Source organism: Lepisosteus platostomus, chromosome 7 (assembly GCF_059453375.1).
Source record: "Lepisosteus platostomus isolate fLepPlt1 chromosome 7, fLepPlt1.hap1, whole genome shotgun sequence".
NCBI lineage: Eukaryota > Metazoa > Chordata > Actinopteri > Semionotiformes > Lepisosteidae > Lepisosteus > Lepisosteus platostomus.
This window is the reverse complement of record NC_142617.1, coordinates 35,835,729-35,859,130: the sequence shown is the minus strand read 5'-3', so window position 1 is coordinate 35,859,130 and position 23,402 is coordinate 35,835,729. Positions and strand designations below refer to the sequence as shown.

Below are 23,402 nucleotides of genomic sequence, written 5' to 3'. Positions count from 1 at the left end.
TTGGGACTATTCAATTTTAAATACGAAGGAGGGCTGTGCTTCCATTGCTTTATTTGGGCATCAGATTATAGAATATCTACATTTAAACTTTACATTAATTGTAATAAATGTGCTTCTTTTTTTTGGGGGGGGGGGGGGGGGGACAGAAGGTGGAATGCATTTTTTTTCTGGATTTGTGATGGATTAATTCACTTTTCCGAGTGCGCGAGTGAGTGGTTGAATAATGTTTGCTATTTGGTGCTAAAGCTTCTTGTAACATTCATAAATGCTTACTACTTTCACTTCTTTCCACGGGTACTCGTGAATGATTCTTCGAATAAATGTACCCTGTTACTTTTAAGCTGAAGCACACCTGGGCATTAGACGCCAGGGCTGGTCGTTACACTGCAACTAGGAAACGCGCGTAACTGAGAAAGGGGCAGAATTACAGTAGGAGCTCATGCCTCTGTCCATACAGTACACCGCCGATCCTGCAAGAGAAAAGAAGGGAGAAGTGCTGCTGTTCTGTCAACAGCAAAGAATCCAGTCGCCCCCACAGACCAAAATTAACACAAATGCACATTAGCTACTGCACTTGACATGTTCTACTAATCTCTTGCATTTCTCAATCGGGTTTAATCGACTCTGTCCTGTGCTCCAAGTCACAAGTCCAAGGTGTGTGTTTTCTGGTATTTTCTTGAAATAATGGTTAATATTTAAATATAAGATAAACACAGTTCTGAGCTTTTCTTTCAGTGTTATTACTTCTTTATGAAACAGTAGGACTATGCAAAATACGTAGACCCTTTTGCAGTGTAGCTTTGCGCTCATTTTGCATTTCAGATGGACTGTTTTCTAGTCATGTTTTTTAGAGAAACCAATTCCATTTTTTCATAATCGACTGTCGCGTTCAGGAGCAGCCCTTATTACTAAAATGTTTATTTGTATATTACCATTGGAGTTCTGACAAGATATTCAGCACAAACGCACCGCTTGGAAAAATCGGAAAACATAGAGTTTTAATTGTAAAAGAGAAAGCCGACTAGCCACTTTTAAGAGAAAGAGGGTGAAAATAGCCGCGATACACTTTCTATTTAATATATCCCGTAATTTCAAATTGGGTAATCGCGATATATGCGAGAGCACAATGAAGACGTACTTTGCGACGTTTTAATTATGCAGTCTGTGTTCAATGTAAACGTATGAAATGCAAAACAATAACTGCATTAATTACCGTTTCCTTGTGCGCTGTTTGTTTTAGAACTAAACTTCGTAATTGCTTTATAAATTATTTATTAACTTTAATAAAAAGTGATGGTGAAGAGCTGTCACACCTTTCTGCACCTGGAAGGGAGTTGTCATTCCCCATGCCACAGACGCAAAACAAAGTGAAATTTTCAATATTTTTTTTCAAATAATTGTTTTACCTTTTAAAGTGTGCAGTTAACCAAATTATATCCTTAATGATCCACACATAAATATCTTGGTATACTGTACATGTTTCACTTCCCCGAATACAAAGCAGTGAAACTTTCATAATGCATTTTTGTGTTTTAGCTTTACAAATAATTAAAATATAACTGATTTATTGCAGGGTTGGTGTCCATTCCAAATTGAATTGAAAATTATTATAAATACACATATTGTACATTTAAAAAATTATTTCAAATTCAATTGCAATTGGTAACAACTTGGAATTGAGAATCTTTCAAAGCTTGGTTGTATTTTTAGTGAATGGAACACCACTAACTCCTGCTCTGAATTAATTGAATTTTAGCATTGAAATATGAAAAAAAAAACATTTTAGATTTATAATATCTTTCTAGGACTATTTAGAACTGTGGCTATTTCAGACTGCTTACCTGTTGCATGTTTGGCTTTTTCCAGAGGAAATAGAAAATCAGGGAAAACAGCTTTTTACATGATATCCACTACTGATCACCAGAAACAAGTTGTAGTAGCTGAAAACTGAAATAAAAAACTAAATATAAACAGTGAACAGTCCTCCTTCAGCTACAGTCTGAGAGACATATTGTAACGCATACTGCCGACAGGCACTGTGTAAGAGCCGGCTTACCAGAGCGGTGACGTCACCGCCCTTCCCTGTAATAGCAGGACCACAGCCACTGGGCTTTGGAGAGATCTCTCTTTAGCTCACCAGGCTAAGTCCCTGTTGAGTGACGCCGGAGGCCCGGGTTCGTATCCCCGATGGTGCGGGGCCGACCTGTGTAGGCAGCAGGCAAGGGGGCCCACCTGAACCCCGTTGCGCTACAATATTGTCTTTTCCTAAGAAGAGATGATAGATTGCAAGGTACAGTAGGTGGAGAGGAAAGGGAATCATAATTACACAGAAGCTATCAATTCCAAGTACTTGTTAGTAATTTCAATGATTTGGATGCTGCACACCCTACTGTACATTTTGCATACTAATAATTGGAAGAGCAAGCACGGATGTCTTATTAGAAGTACATTTATTTGCAAAAAAATATTACATTTTTCCTGAAAATCAACTGTAACTTATGGTGAGAGTGTAGCGAATGTCAGTGACTGCAGGGTCATTCCATGTCAGATCACAAACCATGATACCCACCATCTCAGATTGCTCTGAAATTATTAGTTAGGTGAGACATACAGTACAATAAGCATTCCTGTGATTTTTGGTAAAAATATAGTTTAGTCTGTAAAAAATGAAGCTGATTGAAAGCTCCCAAAATGGACACTTTTGGATTAATAAAATATTCTGTAAAAATGGTTTCTAACATTCAGTTTGTACCAAACACCTCCCTGAAAATGATTAGGACATAAGGAATATGAATCAGTGGTCAAACTTCACTACTAAGGCGCTCTATTCTGTCTAAAGAAAAAAAAAATCTTTCCAATTAAAGAGCCTTTTACAACTTTTCTTCAGAATTGGACCGTCAGTAAGACTGACCCTTTATTTCTCTTGGGAGAGATATAGACTTGGGTGAACTATTGATGCAGACCAAAACCTTGTTACAGTAGCATTATAAATTGCCATGCTGATTTCCACAATCCCTGCTTCTTCAACAAAAAGCCATTTGATGTTTGTTAGATGTAGAAACATAAACAACTTAACATTTCCTTTATAATGTACTGCTGATACCCTCACTATTGTTTTAGCTAATCATTTTATGTTCAATTTGTTTAGTGATTTTCCAGGAAAAACAAAGAATATTATATGGTACCATACACAGGAATGAACAAATGTGAACAATCGTCATGGCATGACAGACTTGGTGTACACAAACAAAACGTATGAATCCAACAATAACATAAAAACATGAAAGGAGAAAAAATGAAATCGGAGATGTAAAAGAGATAAACTAAGGGAAAAGAGAAAAAATGTATTGTTTTCGCTAATTTAAGGAATCATTTTAGTATATTCTATGTTCTCTTTGTTTCTTTAAGCTGTTTATACAGTATACAGGTAGTGTACATCCTAGAACATTAATGTTAATTTAGTAAGTTTAAACACTACTAAAATGTGGCATATGATTAAACAATCACAACTGCACAGAAATGCATGCGAACCTATAACAATTTCAGAAACTTTCTAAAACAGTTATTTTTTATGTCACATACCATCTTCCTAGAACTTTTTGGGGAATGGCTACTGTCCTCAAAGACTATTGCTCAGGTAAGTGTTTGAAAACCATCTGCTATGTGGAGACAAAGGACAAGTTGTCTGTTATGTAGCTGAGAGAAGGAGACAGAAACTCAAAGTGGTTAGGATTTTGTTGAAATTTCTGATTGCACCTCACACTATAAATAAAGATCATCATTGTCCTTACCTTATGGTTGTTTTATGTGTTTTAACTAGACCTGCCTATCAAGCTTACTGTTTATGACACCCCATCCAAGGCTGCATCACAAGCAAGAATGGTCAAAGTCTTCTGAAAGAGGCAGAATCTCATTAAGCTGCAGTTTGGAATTACATCAGGCCGGTAAAACTGTAGCAAGTCATATAGTTAAAAAAGAAGAACACTGGGACTGCAGCTTACTCCAGATTCAACGGGAAAGAAACAAAAGATTTACAGTTTTTTTTAATGGAGTTTGCAGATGCCAAAGATGATGTTAAAGTAAGAGATACAGTAATGCTGAAGCCTTCCTCAGTTGCTTCCTGCAGAATCCCTAGTGTCAGCATCTTCTCCTGAGTCTAAAGCTGTCATCTGCCCAGCAAACCTTCCTTCTTCCAGTTGTATAATAATAATAATAATAATAATAATAATAATAATAATAATAATAATAATAATAATAATAATAATTGCTTACACTTATATAGCGCTTTTCTGGACACTCCACTCAAAGCGCTTTACAGGTGATGGGGACTTCCCTCCACCACCACCAATGTGCAGCATCCACCTAGATGATGCAACGGCAGCCATAGTGCTCCAGTACACTCACCACACATTAGCTATTAGTGGGGAGGAGAGCAGAGTCATGAAGCCAATTCATAGTTCACTAAGCCTTTTTAAGCCTTCTTAACAAAGGCTCTTGAATGTTTTCCCAGCTATTTCACCTGCACTGTGGCTAGTATTCCTCAGAGTAAGGAAAACAATAATACAACCATCATTCAGCCTGTAAAGTCATCAGGAGCACTTGTCACAGTATATTGTATGTGTGTGTGAAGCTTAGATTGAAGACTGACGGACCACAAGGAAGTGACAGCTCTCTCAAAATTAACATTTGTGGAATGGTGGGGAATACAGGGTAAAACAACACAGATGTGGGCGGCAAAGGAACAAGAAATGGGTTTATTCCATGCTGAAAAAAAGATGAAAGAAAACACAACGTTTCGGCCGTGGAGCTTTCTTCAGGTGCGAGAAAGACAAGGCAGTAAGCAAAGGTAATGTAGCAGGAAAACAAAGGCTGGGAGAGAGGAGGAGTGCGAGGCGGGAGCAGGGGACAGAAAGAGAGGCCAATCAAGAGGTGTGAAGTCAGAATAGGTGTAGAGAGGTGTGAAATGAAACCTTCGATGAATGGAGAAAATTTAGAAGAGTGATGTGGGCGGTCTTACTTTTAGTCTGACCTGGTTCATTGTATAGTGTGTTGATGTGGCTGTTTATAGAAGAGCATTATAACATCAAAATCCACAGAAATATTTAACTTTACACGCTTTTATATTTAACAACATTCTCTTATCTAACCTATGTTTATCTGAATTAACCTGAGTAATTTGATCTGTTCATTGTATGTCAACTTGATATAGTAATGCAGCATTATAATTTAAACCTAAATAATGCACTGCCAGTGTAATGAAGTAACTAGGGCCATAAGTAACTGATCATGTTAAACTTGTGGGATCAAGTCGCATTTAGGGAGGTAAAGATTTAAGATTTATTTTAAATAGCAAAAGCAAAGAAAAAAGACTTTAAGACTTTAAAAAGACTGAATATGAAGAAACTGGCTAATACTGATAAAATGCTATTATTTATCACCAATGTACAAACACAAAAATACAGATATTATGTGTGGACAAAATGTAATAACTACACATACTGTACTTAGGAACATGATATCTGATATACAGTAGGGAACAAACACCCACAAAGTCTGTTCTTTGAATTTAACTTAAAAATACAAATTATTAAAACAGTACAAGAAGAAAAACTGACAAATGTAATTCCAGATAAATTCAAATTGATATATGTTTAAAACATCATTGATATATGTTTAGATACTGTACATTAAAATGCATATTCTGGGAAGAAGCAACATTTGGTAAAAAAAGGTCTATTTCACCGCGAATGAGGAAAACTAAGGAAGACCAAAAGTTCTGAAAAATTAGAGGCTTTGTAGGTAAAGTGTTTTTTAAACTAAATACCTTACTTTCATGCTGTTTCACCACCAATATGAATTAAAAAAAAGTAAGCCTTATTTAAACATCAATAATAACAGATTTATTGACTATTGCTCCTTTAAAAGTTTAATTACATGTATTAATCGTTCTAGCCCATGCATTAATACATGTTAACTCACTTTTAAAAAATGCATTATCAGATATAAATCGCTTGGGCATTAGGTTGGTAACCCTTTTTGTGCCATTAGTTTGGCACTTTTATTTTGATCACAGAAGACCACGTTGAGGCAAAGGACTGGGTGTCACTGATGTCGGAAGGGACGAACCGTGGAGAGGCAGGAGCACGAAAAAAGACCCTATGCGAGGCGGGGGAACGGGGAGTTAGCCCGGGCTCGTCAGTGCAAAGAGTTCTGGAGTGCCGTATAGAATCCTATGCCCTCAGGTAGCGGACGTGGGGCGACCTGGTGCTAGGCGGCACTCAGGACATCCGAACGTCAATGCCGAACGAGGCAGAATAAGAGACCCGGCAATGTATAGACCAAGGAAAGAGGGAAACCGGAAGGACAGCAAAGCAGGACAGGACAGAGTAGGAGCACCCTCTGGCTGCAGAGGGCATGACACCGGGATTGAAAAAGGTACAGAAAGAGCTTGAAGTGGTAAAGGTATGTTGCACGCTGTGTTATGTCTCATTTGTCATGAGACTTTTATTTATGTTAATCAAGCAGCGTCTCCAGAACATAATAGAAATTCAGAAAGCGGCGTTTCCTACTTGCTGAAAAAATATACGGTAAGTAAAACAGTTTTGAGTTTTTCAGTGACACTGTGTTTGAATCATTGCACATATTGTACTGTATGTATTTTAAAGATCTTAAAGTAATAGTGTTTAGGGAAATTAAATAGCTTAAAAAAAGAAATTTACAAACAAAAGCTAAAAGAGGTGCGGGATTAAACGAAGAGCTGGGTGGGTCATGTTCTCATGATTGGCGATGGTGCAGAACAGCTTAGGTCCTAACTGTTATAGAATATGTGTAATGCAGCTTGAACATTTGTATATATATATTTTCAAAAAGTTGTGTTTTTTAAATTAATTAAGGTATGCAGTTTACCAAATACAGCCCCACACAGAAACTTCTCGGTATTGTTAATGTTGCACCACCCAAACACAAACGGGGAGGTAAGACAAAAACGCGGTATGAAAGTATCAATCAGCTTTACAAAAGCTTAAAACTTAACAACATCATAGGATTGTCCTCATATTTGCTACAAAAAATAGTAACATAAAAACACATTTTACACAATTACATGTTATTTAATATTCATTATTTAACACTAAATTTTAGGAGCTACTTCTCCGTCACAAGTGTGAACAGGTTCACTACTTATAAAGTGTCAACAGTTTGTTTTCAGAGTGCTGTTAAAATGAAAAATGTATTATTACAGATGGCTCAATTGTGTGCATAAAACTGTTACAATATAACTGAAGTAATGCATAGTTGGTGGCAATTCCAAATTAAATTAAAAATGATGAATTAGTTCAAATTTGAGTGAAACTGGTAACGAACTGGAATTGAGAAGAAGGTCAAAACTTAGAAGTTACATTTTTGTGAATGAAAAACAATTAATTTTTGTTCTGAATTAATTGAAACTGCTTATTTTCCATAGCACCAGTTCAGTCACTTTGATAATTAAATGGTGTATGAAGGGACAGCTGTATTTCAATGGGTTGCTTTTACGTGATTAGATTAGTTTTTGCATTGACCATTGTAAAATAATGATGTTGGATTTTTAGCATCTTGCTATGACTGTTTAAAACTGTGGGTACTTCAGAAAACATACCTGTTTAGTGCTCACCTGTTTATATTTGGATTTCCCCAAAGGAGATACAAAACCAGGGAAAGAAAAGCAGCTTTGCTAGTAAAAATGCTTGGGAAAATGTCTTCCTTATGCAAAACAGATCACCACAAACCTATTCTAGGAGCAAAGAGCAATTCAGTTTTTACTGAAAAGAGAAACTACATTTAAACAATGAACAGTCCTCCTTCAGCTATAGTTATTTCTTTTTTGTGCTATTTTTAAGAATATAAGGATGGTTGATTGCAAGGTAGTTAGAGAGAAATGCAAAGTATTTGGTAGTTATAATATGCACTGGAAAGCTGTTCTCCCTGTTGTACATTTCGCACATTGATTGTAAGCCCAGAGGCACAGGTGTCTTATTAAAGTTTGCAAACAAATGAACTCATTTTAGGAAATATTGATTTTAGGAAAATGTAGCAACCCTCTAACACACCATAAATAATCTTGACCTTATAGAGGATGTCAGTGACTACACTTTTCTTTTTCCTGCCACGTACTGTACCTGCAGTCTCTCTCTTCTGTGCTCAGTAATTCACATTCCCCAGAGCCGAAGCCCCAAGAAAGACTTACACACTATGTGTGAGAGACAAAGTCTGTCCCCAAAACCTTTTTTTCCAAATAGGTCAAAATATTTCTTATCTCCTGATTCCTTTTTTTTCCCAAAAGGGACCTAGCAGATTGAGTGTCTCCGATTCAGAAGGGAGAACCCTCCTTCCTATATCCAATAAAGGAGATTTCCCCTACATTATATGTCGGCTACAGTCAGGAATATCCCTTTTGCAGATTCTGGGTTCTGGGTTTTAGCACCAAATTTTTAGACTCCTTGAAAAAGTTGCTTTGACGAGCTGAAAACATTTCTTTATTAATAAAGAAAGCCACACTGGTTTCGAAGTACAAAGCCCCATGTTTCTAAAAACCAGAAGCCCCAATCACATACTGTATATGTGTATATCATCATTCTTACATGTTACTAACTAAAAACAGTTTTAGACTGAGTTGTCCTTGGTATCTTACCAAGAACAGTCAGTTTTACAGGCTTCTGCAGAAAAACAGGGTGTATGACCTTAAATCATTTGATCCAAAATATCTAGCACAGTCTGTCGCATCAACCAGAGGCTATTACAAAAAACATAACAGAAAACATAGCCAGGAAACTGTTATTTTTTAACGCTTCAGTGGATCACACAAATGCATTTATTACAACATTTACTACATGTTGAAAGACCACTTACAAAAAAGACCAACAAATGCTCTTTTTTGGTAAACTTAGTTTCTTTAAGGTAGGCAGGCCTATTTGAACACTTTTCTACAAATCATTTATTGAAAGAACTTCCTGTCCTATATTTGGCACTTTAGTAACTAAAAATAATGAAGATAACCAACAAAATTATGGGAGTAAATCCGATCTACTGTAAATGCCTTCTACAAAGCAAGAGTTCTAGAGTAATCTGACTGCATTATAGAATGTCTGTTACACCCCCTCCACTGTGAATTTGCACTTTCCCCATCTCGGACAAGCCTTTATGTCTCTAGGAGTAATGGAAACAGACTTAAGAATCTTTCATCCCCTCTGCAATCTCATTCTTGAATAATGTAAAATAATTGTCTTCTCTTCTGAAACACTGTTGTCCTGAACTCTGTTGGTGGTGTTTGTTTTTTATTGTGTTGGACACTGCTGTAAAATAATTTACCTCTATGGGTTAAAGTAAGAATCAATCTTTTATTTTTAAGGCATGACAATGTGCTGTCCCTTACCTTCTCTTGTCAGCTGAGGCAGACACAATAGCCAGAGTTGCCAGGAAGCTTTAGAAATCAGTAAAACATGACCAGATTATTCTTGCCTGGTCACTAAAACAAATCTTTTCAGGATCATACAGTAGTAGAGTAACAACACAGAATAAACAATTCTCCCTTTTCGTTCTCCAGTCAACTAAAAAATTGCACAGCGAGTGAACTCCCTCCTTTACAAGTAAGACTTCAAAAAATCTTCCAGTTAATTTGAACACTGAAAAATTATATTTGGATTTAGGAAAGGGACTGTTGTCTTATGTCATTATGTGAATATTTATTTCCCCTTTGTGGTAACATCTTTCTACAGTAGGTGGATATTTCATCCTGAGTAGGCTGTTTTAGATTATAAACGTTTTTTTCCTTGTTTGTATTTTTTCTGTAGTTTGTAGTTTTACAGAACTGGAAAACCCCTATTTGCAGGTGTTCTGGTTCTGTGAAAGACTAGGTCTAGGTACTTGTAAATAATATTATTGAACATCATGTGTTTTTTCTGTTTATACTTGTAAATATGTGTTTGTCATTTCAAGTCTGCTGCCTTGTTCATTATTTCACTGTCTTGCTGTGATGGGAACAGAAACTATGTGCAATTACAATTGGGGAGCAAGGCAAGCTGGTGTCAGAACATGATTTTCTCTCTGAAGTGTAGCATTTATTTCATTTGCTTACATTCCCCACTCATAAAAAATACCACAAGGCTATACAGTATATAAAGTATAAACTATAGTATATGATGTAGTATAAACTAATTCTGACCAGGCTTTTAAATAGTGGATTCCAAATGATCACGGGACAGGGTTTTAAACCCTGACCTTTCACAATCATGGCCTCCTAATAGTCCCCATCTATGAATTGGTTTCACTACTATTCTCCTCCCCACTGATATCTGATGTGTGGTGAGCATACTGGCGCACTTTGGCTGCCATTGCATCTTCCTGGTGGGTGCTGCACATTGGTAGTGGTGGATGGGTGTCCCCCTATTATATCAATGTAAGGAATTATTATTCTAAAATGACAAAAAAATAAAATAAATTCAAAAGTATGATTCACAAATCAAGGTCTAGGTGATCTTTATAGACTGGATTACTTAACAACTGGTATTTCCATGCTGTTTACTATATTAATATGTAATGAAACTTTTGAATGAAGTGTTACACAGAGAGTTAAACAACATGGCAACAGAACAAATGCTGTGATGAGAAAGAAGATGAGAGTAGAAAGAACATGATGACGGACGGTGACAGAAAATTCCATCTGTTTGAACATCTCTCCAGAAAAACAATGACAGGCTAATAAAATAAGTAGTTTTCGAAATCGCGATAGAGGAAAGCACAAGGGAATGTCATAAAGAGTTGGCAAGTGATACAGAAGACTGGAATTAGAAGGAACTACAAAGCCTTAGTCATCCAGTACTGGACTGAACAACATTGGAAAGACTAGTAAAGCAAATGGTCTACACCGATAGGCAGTGTGCCCATGGAGATGATGATGAGAAATGTTTTAATATTTACAGAAATAGTTTCCTTAACAATGTACATGAGTTTATCTGTAAGTGTAAATATTTAAAATCCATTACGCATTTGGTAATTAACAATGTATGTGTACATTTTCTGTTTCTTTACAGTAATGCTGACTAGAAAACTCAACCAACAGCTTGCCAGACCTGTTAAATCTCTAACAGGATGGATACTGTCCAAGATCTTCATATGGCACAACCGGGTCCTGGAAGAAAATGCAGTGAAGCTCGCTGAGATTCAGCCAGATGACATGGTGCTGGAGTTGGGTTTTGGGCTCGGGCTGGGGCTCCAGGCAGCTGCTCCTCTCCTCACAGACTCTAGGGGAAAGCTGTTTGGCGTTGATCATTCTGAGTACATGTTCGAAAAGGCCAGTGAAAGGATGAGGGCTGAGATTGAATCTGGAAAGGTTACTCTCTTCAATGGCAACATTATGGCCATCCCCCTGCCTGACAGCAGTGTGGACAAGGTCTACCACTGCAACTGCTACTACTACTGGCCTGATCTGAAGGCTGGAACCTCAGAAATCCACAGGGTGATGAAACCAGGTGGGCTGAAGTGCCTGACAAGGCAGCTGTTTTTATGGTGCTGGAATGAAGCTGATTTCAGGGCTTAAAGAGAAAGCTGCCTTTAAGGATCCCAGTTTTAGTCTCTTAGAAGTAAGATAAGATTTGGCTGAAAATTTCACTTTTTATAGGGATAATAAAATGGATCCCTATAAAATAAAGTGAGTAGAAACTAAGGCACTAAGTCATTTTTTTCCACTATTGTATATGTTACACTTATTGTGATTATAAATTTTAAAAATTGTGTTTTGGCAGGTGGTCTCATGGTGACAACTCTCAGACATTCTTCAAACAAGAAGGTAGCATTATTGAATGTTTTTCTTGGTGAGAACTGGAAACCTGAGGTCTACATGGAGGCCCTGCGAGCCACTGGATTCTCTGATGTTCGAATGGAGAATAAGAAAGACAAGAAAATAGCTTTTCAAGCCATTTTTGCCACGGCTTCTAAATGATGCTTCTAATAAGCATTGCTTCTATGAAAGCTGTGTTCAGAGAAAGACAACGGTACCTAGTAGATAATGCTGTTCCGTTATACATTTATAAATTTACACTGATCACATTTGGTATAGCATCCTCACTAAAAGATTGAAATAAAACCTTTCATGTAATTTTGTTTTTATTTGCGTGTGATTTTTTTACACATCCTCCATATCTACAGTGGATAGCCTTATGTAGCATTCTACATTAACTTGTTGATTCCACAACCACTGCATCTTTTCCATGTTTGCTAGGCAATATAAAATGACTTAACATGGGTGTGGCTTTACAGTCTATTTCTAATATCCTTTTTATTTTGAAAATCATTTTAGTATACCCAATGTTCATCTTGTTTCTTTGAGCCATACAACCACCAGCACAATTATATTAGTTTAGGAATTCTAAATACTACAACAATGTGGCATGCTATTAAACAGTAACAACTGTACAGGAATGCATGCTAAGCCACAGAAGCTTATTTCTAAAAGAGCAGATTTTTATTTTACATACAGTTTTCCCAGAAGGTCGTGGTGAATGACCTGATGTCCTCAAAGACTATTGCTCAGGAGACTGAAAACCATCTGCTATCTGGAGACAGGATTGTTACGTATCTCTGCACCAGAAGAAGGGAAGTGATAAAGGTGCTGCGCCTTACCCCAGAATTAACAGCAAAGAAGCCAAAATGTCCTATAGGGAAATGGAGATTGCAGATGCCAAAGATGACGTTAAAATGAAAGATAATATTTTGGAAAAGTATGATATCCATCCCATCACTCATACCGATGTTCACTGAATCCACAGAAACCTATGACACCTGATATACAACATATGACAAGTTGTAACAGTCGGATCCTGTGGTTCACTCTCTACCCCCTGACAAACAAATTACTATTATTACTACTTTCTTGTTTTGCATCAGAATAATTTTAGTTGTCTGACACAATCCCACTTTTACTGGGTATTTTCAAAATACTGTTTGTAAAACATTAACCTCTTTGATATAGCAATAGCAGAAGAAAAGCTCTTCTTTTGAAATAAGAACTTTAGTTTATTTTTGTCTAGTCAATCATATTTCTTTGTTCAAAAAGTAAATGTGACTGCTAATTCCTGATTAGGTTTTAAAAGAATGTTTTTTTTGAAAAGTGGAGCTTTATCACCTTGATTTGAAATGACAGTTTAACAAAATTATGTTGAAGGGATCTCACAACAAATAATGTAGTGTTTTGACCCTAGAGGTCCTACAGGTTAGTGGTATTACTACTAAACATACTACACAGAAAGGAAACAGATCAAACAATTTTAAAACAGGATTTTACCTCACTGTTTTATCCAAACACACCAGACAACACAGCTAAGTCCTTTCATAGAAAGAGCAAATTCATAACACATTCATAACATCCAATTCTTAATTTTAAAGGATTCTGGACATGAAGGATTAACAACTACTGTATGTGAACTGATTTGTGATATCACTCTCTCCACAGACCAAAATTAACACAAACTCACATTAGCAAACATATGTAATATGTTGTAGTAGCTAATCCATTGCATTCATCAATCGTGTGTAATCGACACTCTATCCTGTGCTCCTCATCATTAATATATATTCCTCTCTGATCATCTTTAAAGGTACAAAGCTGCTTATACTAGAAAACACATATCAGGATTAACTTTTCATAAACTTTATGGGTAACATGTTTAGAACTCTTGCTTAACAGTATTGTATGTTTTTGTGCTATTTTTAATAATTATTTATATTTCCTTACACTTATATAGCGGTTTACTGACACTCCACTCAAAGCGCTTTTCAGGTAATGGGGACTCCACTCCACCACCAATGTGCAGCATCCACCTGGATGATACGATGGCAACAATCAGAACACTCACCACACATCAGCTATCAGTGGGGACGAGAACTATAATTACTAGGAGGCCATGATCGACAAATGCCAATGGGAAATTAGACCAATATTTTTCAGATCAGATCAGATCAGTCCATATCAGATGGACTGTTGTCATCTTGTGATCATAATGTACATTATTAGATAAACCAATTAATTTTTTTATAAACAGCCTTGTCTGCTGTCTCCTGACAAATCCCCTCCTGGTATTCTGACAGGACGTTCTGTGCAAAGAAGCCTCCAGGAAAAATTGCAGAAATCACTCTTTTTTTTTTAGCCTTAGTGTGTAAGTACTGTTACTTACACACTAAGTAACAGTACTTACACACTGACTGTGCTTTACTTTTTCTTTACTTTACCTTTTCTATTTATGGTAGCTTTTAACTCTAACCAAGACAGTTCAGTTTCTGATATTGACTTGAGCCTCTGTGTCCATTTTGAGTGTGATGTGTGTCCCATTCAAAGTATAAATAGCAGTCCAATCAGCTGTTCCCACAAACAAGTCCCCTAACATGTTGCTGGAGCAGCTTTCTAAATTGACACTGCATATTTTCCTGGGCATCTAGACTCTTTCAATGTGATTTTCTCCACTGCTGTTTCTGCAGTCCTTTCTGAAAGCTGGGTATTGGCATGGTCTGTGACCTCTGCTACACCTGGTGCATTTCTGTTCATTTCTGTTTCCTGGCGATAGGGTCTTGGCATCACTGTGGACTTTGTTCTGTAGATTTCTGCCCATTTTTTCTGGTTATTTTTCTCTTTAATTGATTTTAAACACCATCTCATTGGGTCTATTGTAGGGTGTATTTCCATCAAGGATGAGACAGCTACAGGGATGAGGTCAGGAACCTGGTGGAGTGGTGCCTTGGCAATAATCTCTCCCTCAATGTCAACAAAACCAAAGAGATGGTTGTCTATTTCAGAAATCTGGGTGGGGACCAGGAGGCATGGAAGCACTTTTATCTCCTCAGACAGTTAATAAAATGATCTATCTTCAACTATTCCTACTACATTTTACAGGTGTGCTTATGAAAGTGTGCTCATGTGTGGTATTTGACTGTGGTTTGGCAGCAACCATTGTCTGACTGAAAGGCATTTCAGGGGTGATCAGGTCAACCCAGTCCATTATTGGAGTACAGCTTCCCTCTATTGTGGACATTTTTACAGCTGGGAGTGTTGCTAAGGGTAACAATCACCCTGGTTTTTCATTTTCTTCTCCACTTTCATCTGGTGAATATTATAGGAGCATAAAGGCACATACTGTACCTCCAGATTCACAGATCCTCCAAGCTGTCAATTGAATTATACCTCTATAAATGACTCATACTGATGATTTTTTTGCACACTCTTGGCTGACTTGTAGTTAAGTTGTATTTCCTTTAACTTTGCAGTTGTTGCTGCTGCTGTTCTGTGTTTATGTTTGGTGCCTCCTTAATGTCTTTGTAGTAGAACACAGATGCAAATAAACATTTCACTGCATGTGTGCAGATGATAAATAAACAGAACTGAACTAGCCTAATTCCCATCCACGGACTTTGGTTTGTGTCACTTCTTTTGGCCTGGCACACCGGAATTGCTTTATCATGGATCAACTCTGTTTCACTGAGAAATATTTCTCTCAGTCTCCATTCTCTTGCATCCCAAAGTTACACATCTGGCTTTTCAGTTTCAAGTGCATGATAAATGCTTCCACTGACTCAGTTTCACTCTATACTCTGCTGTTGAAAACATATATTTCATATATCTCATTATTTTGGGAGTACAAAAGGACTGAAATGGACCCTGCAACAGTTATAAACAGTACGACTTTCTTTTCATTGTCTTTTCCATTTGCTCCAGCTACTGTCAAGCAGAGGGTAAAGGACTGTTTGAAACACTTCCATTGCTCCTCTACATTGCCTGTTAGCTTTAATTTAGTCACTGGTTTTAGCTGCTCCATATTTTTCTCTTATGTTTCATCCTCTACACTACTCTTCCAGTGTCACAGTTTGGTATGATACCAGAAGAGAGCTCATGGTTTTTATAAATTAATTAAAGAATGGAATTCAGCACAACACATCTGTGGCATACCACACTGCCACAAATGGCTTAGCAGAAAGACTTGTGCAGAACAAGAAACATGCAATAAAATCAGCTCAAGGTCATGTAATAGTCCAAAAATGTATCTATATATTTCTGATTTCTTGTAGAAACACACCAAATGTGACCAACACAGCATTGTGTGCATGTGACAGCTGCACATTTGATTCAGCCAGCTAAACCTAAAGACACACAGACAAGTGGTTCACCAAGCCAGCAAGATCGGGTCAGGAGGAGAGAGATCAGAGCCAAAAGTAGAACCTTTGGTAGTGGTCAGGCAGTCCTGGCTAGTTGGGGTTTTGAAAAATACTGTAACCCACATTGTGAAAGAAGGTCAGCTCAACAATTCAATCTCTAATCTGTAAAATAATCCCTTTGAGTGAAGACAGGAATTGAGATAGTCCATCTTTATTCCTAGTTTAGGAAATAAGTTGTATATATATTTTCTGTTCATGTTATGTACAACCCTTTTGACTTTCTGTGTTTCAGAAAAAATAACTGTGTGAGGTTTAAAAAGGCAGCATTTAAATTATGCTGTGTGTACAATTGTTCTGGCAGAATAAATGTAAACTGGTTTTCCACTCACCTCTGATTTATGCTTAAATGCTGGTATACTGTAGAACAACTTTTCCTACAAATGAACATAACATGGAATCATCCTTCTAGCCCATACAATAATGAATGTAGGCTCACTTTAAGAAATATAATATCAAATATAACTCACTTGGAAATTCCTTTGGTATTCCCTTTTGGGGATATTGTATTTTGAATTGTTAATCTAGCAGCAAGGCATGACTTTACAAAATGGTCAGAAAGAGTTTCTGAGAAAGCAGTAATAAAGGTATGTTGCTTCATGTGTCACTTTAGACTTTAAAGTTACTAATTAATCAAATAACGTCACCAGAATGTAAAAAATACAGAGGGTGGTGTTTCCAACTTTCATTTCTGAACAAATTTAAGGTAGGTGAAATACCCTTTTAAAATTTTAATTGAAGTATTGAACTGAAGTATAATTTTGAACTGTTGCACGGACACTGTTGTGTCTTTTAAAATCTTGGGAATACATTTTGTTAACGTGATAACAGTGCTTAGAACACTTAAACAGAAAGAAATTAACAAGATTAAGTAAGATACAGACAAAAACAAGAATAGATGATGTGGTGGTAGATGAATATCAAGGGTTATATTTTCCTGAATACCTATGGTGTAGTACAACTTGGGTCCTGGAAACTTACAGTAGGTCCCAACTGCTACAGAGCAAGTGAAACGTGGCTTGAATATTTTTCAAACAATTGTTTTACCATTTTTTATGGAAGTTTACTAACCACAAAGAAAAAAAATATTGCGTTTCAAATAGTATTGCATTTAAACGAGAAAATTATTGCGTCAAAATGAGAGAGTATTGTGCATAAACAAAATAGTTAATTGGTGAACAAGTTTGCCTACCATATTGATATTTTGTATTAAATAAGGAATGATATTGTCCCGTGCAAAGTAGCATTGGCTTTAACAACAGAGGAATATCATCACATTCCTCTTTTTGGAATTTTTCTTTTTAAAGGAGCACGTGTACTGCCTTTGTATACAGTACATTACATACAACACCTTGTCAGTGGGCATTTCCAGGTTAAATGATTGTCGTTTTTGCTGTTTCTGTAGCAAATAGAAATGACACAGCTTTCCAAAAGTATGTTCTTGATGTGATACTGCAGAAATATGTACTGTACATAGGTACATAGTTTTTGCCTACTCTGTAAACACTTAAATGGAATACATACAGACGTACTGTACTTGTCACTGAAACGGCAAAAAAATCACGTTTAAATGCAATACTATCTTGTTTAAATGCAATAAATATGTTTTACTCCGTGGTACTAATTAGCTTCCATATTTTTTTGTAAGAATACAGTTAACTAAATTATATCCTTAAAGCCACACAGGAACTTCTCTATGCAACTCAGTATGGGTATATGTTTCACTTGCTGAACATAAATGAGGTAGTAAAACAAACATGGAATATACAAATATCTGTTAGCTTTAAAGCAGCCGGTATCTGTTAGTTAAAAAAAGGCATCATAGAGTGACACCTAGCAGCCGTTGGATGCTATTGCGGGCAGTGACAGTTGCAGTACGGCTGTTTGATTTTTCTGACATTGAGGGAGAGATTGTTGTCAATGCACCACTCCACCAGGCTCCTGACCTCATCCCTGTGGGCTGTCTTATCATTATCAGTGCTTCGGCCAAAGGTGGTAGTGTCATCAGCATATTTATAGATGGAATTGGAGCTGTATCAGGTCACACAATCGTGGGTAAACAAGGAAAAAAAGCAGGGGCTAAGCACACAGCCCTAAGCGGCACCTATATTGATGGTGAGTGTGGAAGAAAGCTTTCCATCGACCCTCACAATCTGTGGTCTGCCATTCAGGAAATCCATAATCCACCTGCATAGAGTAGTGTTGATGCCCAGGTCATTAAGCTTCCTGACTTGTCTGGAAGGAACTATTGTGTTAAATGGGGAGCTGTAATCAATGGATCAATACAGTATCCTTCTATCCGGTGCCTAAAACTCTCTCCAAAGTGTCTCAACACCCTGAAAAGGTAGCTGTGATTCACTCCGTCGAAAGCTTACTCCTGGTATAGGCGTACCACTATCACGGGTATGTTACTGTCCCCTGCTCAGGTAGTGATGTCTCGTGTGATCTGTAGATTTCAGCTGACGGATTGCCCCTCTACCCTGCATGTCCATTCACTGGTTATTATGCGAGCCTTCCTTAATGTGTTGGGCAAGAGTTTTGACAGCTTCTGCACATACATGCAGAGTATCCTGATGGGTCTCCTGATGAGGTTGGATGCGTCCCCCACCTTGAACAGAAGAGAGATTACTCCCTTCCTTATCATCTGGCCTGTTCAAAGATGTGTTGTACTACCTCTACCACGTCCTTTGCCAGGATGTCCCAGAAGCTGGTATAAAACGCCTTTGGGAGCCAGTCAGGTCCTAGCAGTTTTTTCCGTTGACCAAAGTGCTGCCTTTAACTCTGCTGTTATGGGGGCTGATAGTTTAATTGGCTTCCTGGAAAATTGACCGTGGTTTGAGTGTGTGCATGTCTGTGTTTTGGTCAATCTGCCCTGTAATGGACTGGTGTCTGGTCCAAGGTGTTCCCTGACTTTATCCCGCTGCTTGTTAGAAGGCTGCCCCGCAATCCTGAAGATGCAGTTAAAAAATGGATTGGTAGATGTTATGTAGGACTCTGCTGAAAAATAATCTCACTTTTACAGGCAGACAATCTGCTGTCCCTTACCTTGTGTTGTCAACTCAGCCACAATGGCCAGAGGTCAGGTTGTCAGGGAGGTATAGAAATCTATAGAAATGACAAGATCATTCCTGGCTGGTCAGTAAAGCAACAGTTTATGGATGGTACAGTTATAAAGAGACAACACTGGAAAAATGCCTCTCCATAGTCTCCATCAGAATAGAAAAAGTAAGGAGAACTTACTTTATATCTATCAGCCAATTAAGAAACTGTACAGTGAGTAGATTCTCTTCTTTCCAAGCAAGACTACACAAAATCTTCCAAGACATTGGAGCACTGAAAAATAATCTTCAGATTTAGGAAAGGGACTGTTGTCTTATGTTGCTGTGTGAATATTTATTTTCCTTTTGAGGTATCCATTAAACAAAATATCTCATTTGAATTTTGAGGCACTGTTTTTTACAGGAAGAAAGATTTTAGCATTAATCTAAGGAGATACTTTATCTTGAGTAGGACATTTAATTTTATGAAGAAGCTTTTCTTCTTTTGTTTTTGTATCTCATTTTCAGGGTTTTCTGGTCCTGTAAATGGCTGGGACCAGGAACTCCCAGTTCTTGTAAATAATATTTCCAAACATAGTGTGTTTCTGTTAATACATTCAAGTATTTTTTGTCTTTTAAGGTCTACTGCCTTGTTCATTACTTTACTATCTCACTGTGCTGGGAACAGGTGTCACAATTGGTTAGAAAAGCAAGGTGTCTGAACATGTTTTTCTCTCTGAATTTTTAGCCTTTAGAAATGTAGCATTTAATTTGCCTACATTACCCATCTAGTAGCAAAACTATGAGGCTTGTGAGACAGTGTTCACACCACTGTTTATGTTCTACATCTATTTGTATTCAAATATATCCCTTTTAGACAGTATTGGAGAAACTAATTCTGAACCAGACCTTAAAGTGTTTTCACAGAATAAGATTTAAAATGACAATAAAGTCTAGATGATCTTTCTAGGATTATCAACAACTGGGATACTTAAAAACTAGTATTTGCTAGTCTACTATGGTGATATTTTTTAAAAAAATGTTTTAATCGTTTAAAAACAAGTTACAGGAGAGTGTTAAACATCATGGCAACAAAACAAATAAAGAAGTCAGAAATAATAAAAAAAGAACATTATGACAGATGGTGACAAAAAATTCAATCTGTTAAAACATCTCTCCAGAAAAACAATGGCAGGTTGATCAAGACAGCAGTGTTTGGTATCATGATAGAAGAAAACACTGATCATGAAGAAGGGATGATCATGAAGACAATTGCTGGAGGATGTAGAAGACTGGGTTATAAGGATTTACTGTATATAGCCTCAGTCATCCAGTACTGGACTGAACAACATTCAGCAAATGATCAAGACACAATATGCACTTGGGGACTGATTATAAAGATGATGAGATGTTTTAAAATGTTCACAGAAATCATTTCCTGGACAATGTAAATAAGTTCCATTCTTCTTATGCTTAACATTGTCTTTAACTGTAACAATTTCAAATCACACATTAGACATTTGGTAATTCACAATGTATGTGTACATTTCTTTTGCTTCTTTACAGGAATGCTGTCTAGAAAGCTCAACCAACAACTTGGAAAACCTGTTAAATCCTTAACTGGGTGGTTACTGACCAAGTTCTTCTTATGGCACAACTGCGTCCTGGAAGAAAATGCAGTGAAGCTCGCTGAGATTCAGCCAGATGACATGGTGCTGGAGTTGGGTTTTGGGCTCGGGCTGGGGCTCCAGGCAGCTGCTCCTCTCCTCACAGGCCCTAGGGGAAAGCTGTTTGGGGTTGATTATTCTGAGTACATGTTCACAAAGGCCAGTGAAAGGATGAGGGCTGAGATTAAGTCTGGAAAGGTTACCCTCTTCAATGGCAACATCATGGCCATGCCCCTGCCTGACGGCTGTGTAGACAAGGTCTACCACTGCAATTGCTACTATTTCTGGCCTGATCTGAAGGCTGGAACCTCAGAAATCCACAGGGTGATGAAACCAGGTGGGCTGAAGTGAAGGCAGCTGTTTTCTGGTGCTGGAAAAAAGCTTATTCCAGAACTTAAAAGTGGAGATACAAAGGTAGTTTTAAGGAAACCAATGTATTCAGACTCAGTTTAACCTAAGAGGACTGAGGCTGAACTCACAGTGTTCCTTGACTGATGTTTTCATATTTTTAGGGATATTACTACAATTAATCTCTATAAAAAACAGTGAGCAGAAACCAAGCCACAAAGGGATCCTTTGTTATTTTTGTCCTCTGTGATGAATGTTACACTAATTTCATGATTGTAAATCCTAAGAATAATTCTGTAATGTGCCGTCTGCAATTTTTCTCTGTGTGTTTTGACAGGTGGTCTCATGGTGACAACTCTCAGACTTTCCTCAATCATGAAGTTAGCATCATCAAACATTCTCCTAAATGATAACTGGAAACCCGAGGTCTTCATGGAGGCCCTGCGAGCTACTGGATTCTCTGATGTTCGAATGGAGGACAAGCAAGACAAGAAAATAGTTTTCCAAGCCATTTATGCCACTGCTTCGAAATGATGCTTCTAATAAGCATTGCTTCTTTGAAAGCTTTGTTCAGGAAAAGACAACAGTACCTAGCAACTTATGCTGCTAAGTTCCAGTACATTTACACTGATCACAACTTACTATTTGAAAGTTAGTGTGATGCTGATTATCATCATGGTACAGTAATCTCACTTAAAGATTGAAATAACATTTTTCAAGTATGTTTTGTTTGTTTTTATTGATTCCTGTATATCTACAGTACATATGTTCAGGGAATTAAAAGTAGCTTTATTGTTAGTATTACAATTATCATGCGGATATCCAAAATCCATGCTCTTTCAACACAATACCATTCAGTGTTTGCTAGGTGTAGAAGCATAAACAACTTAAAATTTTCTATGGGGCTGTTTTGTAGTGCATGGCTGATAACCCCACTATTGTTTGAGCTAAATTAAGGAATATTTTAGTATTTTCAGTGTTCTTCCTCTGACTTTAAACTGTTTATATACACATACTGTATAACCACCAGAGCATTAATGTTAATTTACTAATTCTAGATGGTATTAAAATGTGGCAAATCTATAACACTTTCAGAAGTTTATTTCTAAAAGAGTACAGTAGATTTTTATTTCTTCAAATTCTCCATTAAAGATGCAAAGGATCACAAAACCCTTCATTCATTCTGATGTCCCCTAATCCACGCAACCTATGACACCTGATATACATGACAAGATGTAACAGAAACCATTATATTGCTAACAGATATATATCCAAGCCACACATACAGTATGTAACGTGTTGTAGTAGCTAATCCGTTGCATTTATTGATCAGGATTTAACCTTAAAGGCAATTTAAACTAGAAAACAGATATCAGCATTCTTGTATTTTAAAATTAATGGCTAATATTTCAATAGAACATAAACAAGCAATTGTATTTTAGCATAAAGAAGGAATAATACTGACTGAAAACAGCAGGGCTATGAAAATGTTTAGACTCTTGCACAGCAGTGTAGTCTGTTTTAAAATCATTTTATCATCTGATGTTTAAAATGTACATTATTTAAAAAATCGCTATAAAAAAACAACTGTAAAAGACACACATTCCAGACTGGCCAGAAGGACTGTATTGGACCCCAGTTACCCAACAAATGCCCCAGAATAATGCAGTCCAGTTGTTCTGTCCTTCTTGTACTTCCTTCGATGGTTCTTAGGATAGTTCTTCTCCGGTCCAGGATGTCTTCATCAACGCAGTTCTCTCATGCTCCCCCCATCCTCTCCCACCCCCCACCTTGATTTCTCCAAATCCAGTGATCCAGTGAATCACCAGTGAAGACAGGTTATAAGGATCTATATAGCTTTAGTCACCAAGTACTGGACTGAACATCATTCATCACAAGATTGGCACCAACACCAACACGCAATATACCCATGGAGCTTAATGATAATGATGATAAGATGTTTTACAATATTTGCAGAAATTGTTTCCTTAAAAATGAAAACGACTTCCATTCTTATGTTTAACATTATCCTTAACTGTAAATATTTCAAATCCATTACACAATTGGTCATTCACAATGTATGTGTACATTTCCTTTGTTTTACAGGAATGCTAACTAG

The 23,402-nt window shown here is 37.1% G+C and overlaps 2 protein-coding genes across 5 annotated transcripts; both read left to right on the top strand.

The window, feature by feature from the left end:
• Positions 1 to 6,104: 6,104 nt before the first annotated feature.
• Positions 6,105 to 12,130, top strand: LOC148658621 (uncharacterized). Of its 4 annotated transcripts, XM_088641953.1 has the most exons (4): positions 6,352 to 6,435; positions 6,523 to 6,587; positions 11,067 to 11,504; positions 11,778 to 12,130. In XM_088641953.1, the coding sequence occupies exons 3-4, from the start codon at positions 11,069 to 11,071 to the stop codon at positions 11,972 to 11,974; spliced, it is 633 nt and encodes a 210-aa protein (XP_088498079.1). In that variant the 5' UTR covers positions 6,352 to 6,435; positions 6,523 to 6,587; positions 11,067 to 11,068; the 3' UTR covers positions 11,975 to 12,130. The 4 variants fall into 4 exon arrangements, with proteins under 4 accessions (XP_088498077.1, XP_088498080.1, XP_088498078.1 ...); XM_088641951.1 differs by lacking the exon at positions 6,523 to 6,587 and having other exon boundaries at positions 6,105 to 6,435; XM_088641954.1 differs by lacking the exon at positions 6,523 to 6,587 and having other exon boundaries at positions 6,106 to 6,462.
• A 4,748-nt stretch (positions 12,131 to 16,878) lies between these two features.
• LOC148658620 (uncharacterized) lies at positions 16,879 to 22,369 on the top strand. The gene is made up of 3 exons (XM_088640027.1): positions 16,879 to 16,936; positions 20,835 to 21,272; positions 21,621 to 22,369. The coding sequence occupies exons 2-3, from the start codon at positions 20,837 to 20,839 to the stop codon at positions 21,815 to 21,817; spliced, it is 633 nt and encodes a 210-aa protein (XP_088496153.1). The 5' UTR covers positions 16,879 to 16,936; positions 20,835 to 20,836; the 3' UTR covers positions 21,818 to 22,369.
• Positions 22,370 to 23,402: the final 1,033 nt, after the last annotated feature.